Source organism: Capsicum annuum, unplaced genomic scaffold (genome assembly GCF_002878395.1).
Source record: "Capsicum annuum cultivar UCD-10X-F1 unplaced genomic scaffold, UCD10Xv1.1 ctg82408, whole genome shotgun sequence".
Classification (NCBI taxonomy): Eukaryota; Viridiplantae; Streptophyta; class Magnoliopsida; order Solanales; family Solanaceae; genus Capsicum; species Capsicum annuum.
Genome location: NW_025893200.1, coordinates 60,594 through 64,068, shown reverse-complemented (window position 1 = coordinate 64,068; position 3,475 = coordinate 60,594). Strand labels below are relative to the sequence as shown.

The 3,475-nt window shown below is 33.6% G+C and overlaps 1 protein-coding gene across 1 annotated transcript; it reads left to right on the top strand.

Annotated features, from left to right (window-relative positions):
* Nucleotides 1-2,705, top strand: LOC107849327 (K(+) efflux antiporter 1, chloroplastic-like). Its single transcript, XM_047405908.1, has 8 exons — nucleotides 1-126; nucleotides 483-542; nucleotides 765-830; nucleotides 904-918; nucleotides 1,031-1,120; nucleotides 1,645-1,854; nucleotides 2,320-2,361; nucleotides 2,622-2,705. The coding sequence occupies exons 1-8, from the start codon at nucleotides 1-3 to the stop codon at nucleotides 2,703-2,705; spliced, it is 693 nt and encodes a 230-aa protein (XP_047261864.1).
* The last annotated feature ends 770 nt before the right edge of the window (nucleotides 2,706-3,475 follow it).

The following is a 3,475-nucleotide window of genomic DNA, read 5'->3' as shown; positions in this document are numbered from 1 at the left end:
ATGGAGGTTTTATTGACAACTGTGATGGTCGGGTTAGTTGCTAATTTGGTTGCCAGGCAGGATGGACCTTCTGTAATTGTGATTGGAAATGGTCTTACCTTATCTTATAGTGCTGTTGTCCTCCAGGTAAATCATTCTATATCTATAACAGGTTTTCCTTGCTAGATGAATGATGTGCAAGATTTGGCACTTAAGTGGTTTTGTGTACTCATCAATATGTTGATTTGGTGACTAATTCGACACTCTAATCTAAGTTAATCCCTAAGAACAAAATACAGAAGCAGTAATTCTTGATAATTGATTACGCTGAGATATCAAATCAGTATTGGAGTTTTTCTTATTATTTCCTTGTTGATTCAACATATTTTCTACAATCCAAGGCATTGTAGTTTATCGATAATTGATTTATCTACGCGCCTATTTCTCTTACTCATCAGAAAATGTAAACTAATTGCTTATGTTGCATCCTGCAAGTATTTCAGGAGCGTGGTAAGAGCACATCACGATATGGACGAGCTACATTTTCTGTATTACTCTTTCAGGTATCTGTATATGGACAATACAAAACTATCACATCTTTATCATGGGATGGGTGTTGAAACTTCTAATATTATGTCTATGTAGGCATACACACGATTCACATATATTTACTTTCCATCACCGTATAAGCTGTTGTCATGAACTTGAGATGATATGTTGTGTTGTGGCACTTTTAGAATTTTCTTTGTCATACAATTGAATAATTTTTTTCTTTTATCTTCCAGGATCTGGTGGTGGTTGTTCTACTCATACTGATACCACTAATTTCACCAAATTCATCAAAAACGGGGGTATGGACTCTTTTACATTACAGTCTTGTCTTCTGAAAAGTAATTTAAAAGTTTTTTGTTTTTATTATTACAGTTCCTGCTATATGAGGTTCTGGACCTAAAATCATATACAGAAATAAGATTTTTTCCGTTTGATAGCTGTGAGTACACACTATTGCTGTATCCAAATTAACGCTTTTATAATCAAACTTAATTATCAGGTTAGTTTTCAAGCCATAGCTGAGGCCCTTAGTTTGGCTGCTGTAAAGGCAGTTGTAGACATCACTACCATTATTGCTGGAGGACATTTGGTAAGTTGTCTGTTCATGTAGAATCTCTTCCAGTATCATAAATGCTTCAGATAAGTAGTATATAGTTTTTAAGTTCAACTACATCTCTCATGACATTTTGACTGTGGTTTTTCATTTTCTATTGCTTATACATTGTTTAAGTTAATTTTTTATTTTTGATTGTTACAAAAGAAAATTAGGGTATTAATTCACTTTTCTTTTTCGCAAGTCTTGTAAGATATTTTGCTGTTAAATTCGAGGACATTTATATGTTTGTTCTTTGTTCTAATTTCAACTATTACGACCTATCTATAAGCAAATTGCGGATAGCCCAAATGTCAAAATATTTTTGGCAAATAAGCTCCTTGTTATCCTTGGGACTAGTCTTCTGACCGCCAGGGTACTTACAATCACGTTTTTACGGGTCCATGTATACTTCTAAAGTTTGTTAGATTCGTTATCTTGTTAAGTCTACGATGTGTTATATGATGTAAATAAATGCAGGTTGGCCTTTCGATGGCTTTGGGTGAATTTTTAGCTTGCAGGTTGGAATGTCCATTGATCCCAAGCTTCTTCTTTCAAACTTTCCAGTGTTTATGGGCTCATTAGGACTTCTACTTTTTGGCAAGACTATTTTGGTTGCATTAGTTCATAAACTGTTTGGTATTTCAACTGTATCGACAATAAGAGTTGGTCTCCTACTTGCTCCGGGTGGAGAGTTTGCCTTTGTAGCCTTTGGTGAAGCTGTCAACCAAGTTTAAATATCTGATAGCTTTTATCTATCCCGAGCAATTCGTACCTGTGAATAAAATTCTTTTATTCAATTTTCTTTTTCTCCGTCTCTCACGATAATGTTGTTTAAACCGCTTCTCTTCCTTTATCAAGGAATTGTGGACCTTTTCTATGATTAACCTGTGTTTTAAAATCAATTTTTTGAGCTTGTCTGATCCTGTTATTGTGAAAATGGAGACAGACTACCATCAATGTCTTTCTAGTTTCTATCTATGTCCGGCATCTTACTTTTATTTATATTTCCTCTTATAGTATGATGCTTGTTCCTTCTTGTAGCTACCGTTAAATAGATTCAGAGCTGTAACTTATCTGAACATTACAATGCTAAGCTCTCTGAGGATTTTTGCCTCATGACAAAAATATATCATGTTAGAGTAAGTGTATTATCTTATTTAATTTTTTCTCGTTGGTTTTACCTTTTTTTTCAGGGAATAATGTCTCCTGAATTGTCATCTCTGTTGTTTCTTGTGGTTTGTATTTCAATGGACCTCACACCATACTAGCTGTTGGAGGTCAACTAATAGCATCTCATTTTGAGCTGCAAGATGTGCGAAGTTTATTGCTTGTGGAAAGTGAGGTAGTATCTCCTACTTTTGGGTAGCAATTTCTTTTGTGCTTGATTGTGTTGCTGTATGTTGAATGGTACTCAGTTTTCTAGTTATACGCTAATAAATGTAATAAGGACTGAGAGTTTATTGGATTGATTTTTATACTTTGCATTTTTATGTAGCCAACTGATGAGGCTAGTGGATCTATATCGCCTATGGATGCAAGAAGATCACGTGATGATAGCGATCCTAATGACAGTCATTGATTTCGTTGCTAATTGTCTTGGATATTCAATTATAATGATGTAATTGTGTGGTTGGAGTGAATCTTAGAATATTGAAGGTTTTTGTGTTTAAATTTGATTTTGGAGTTTGAAGATACTAGTTAATGTTGAAAATTTGGAGTTTGAAGATGTTAATATTAAAAATTTAATTTTGAAGTTTAATGTTCAATGTATTTTTTATATGCTTATCAATTACAATGCTTAATTACTCATGTTGTGTTAATGATATATGAATTGAACAATTGGATTATAGGTTATGCCTAAAGAAATAATTAAATTTGAGCTAAGATTAGAATCTATAATTAGTTATTGAAAATTGATGGCCCTACTATTTTTTTTTAAATTGCGGAGGTTTTAAACCCTCTCAATTTTTAAATAAAAAAATATTATAAAAAGAATTAAATTTAGAATAACGGGGGGGCCAAGCGTCGCAAAATAACCCCCGCAAATTAATTATGGGGGTTGAGAAAAAACTGCCGCAACTTATTTGTGATGACTCGTATTGTGGGGGTTTTGGGAACCGCCGGAACTACATTTTGCGGGGGTTTTAAACCCCTGCAAACTTTAAAATAACCTCCGCAATTTGACCCATTTTTTGTAGTAAATCAAACTTAAGTGTTGACTTGTTATATTGGTTCCTTGAGAGAACCGAACTTATTTTTTACATGCTATAATTGATTTCTTGATGTAAATCGAGATTCATGTTGGAATGGATCGTTAAATAGTCCGAATTTAATTGCAAGATTGGGCAT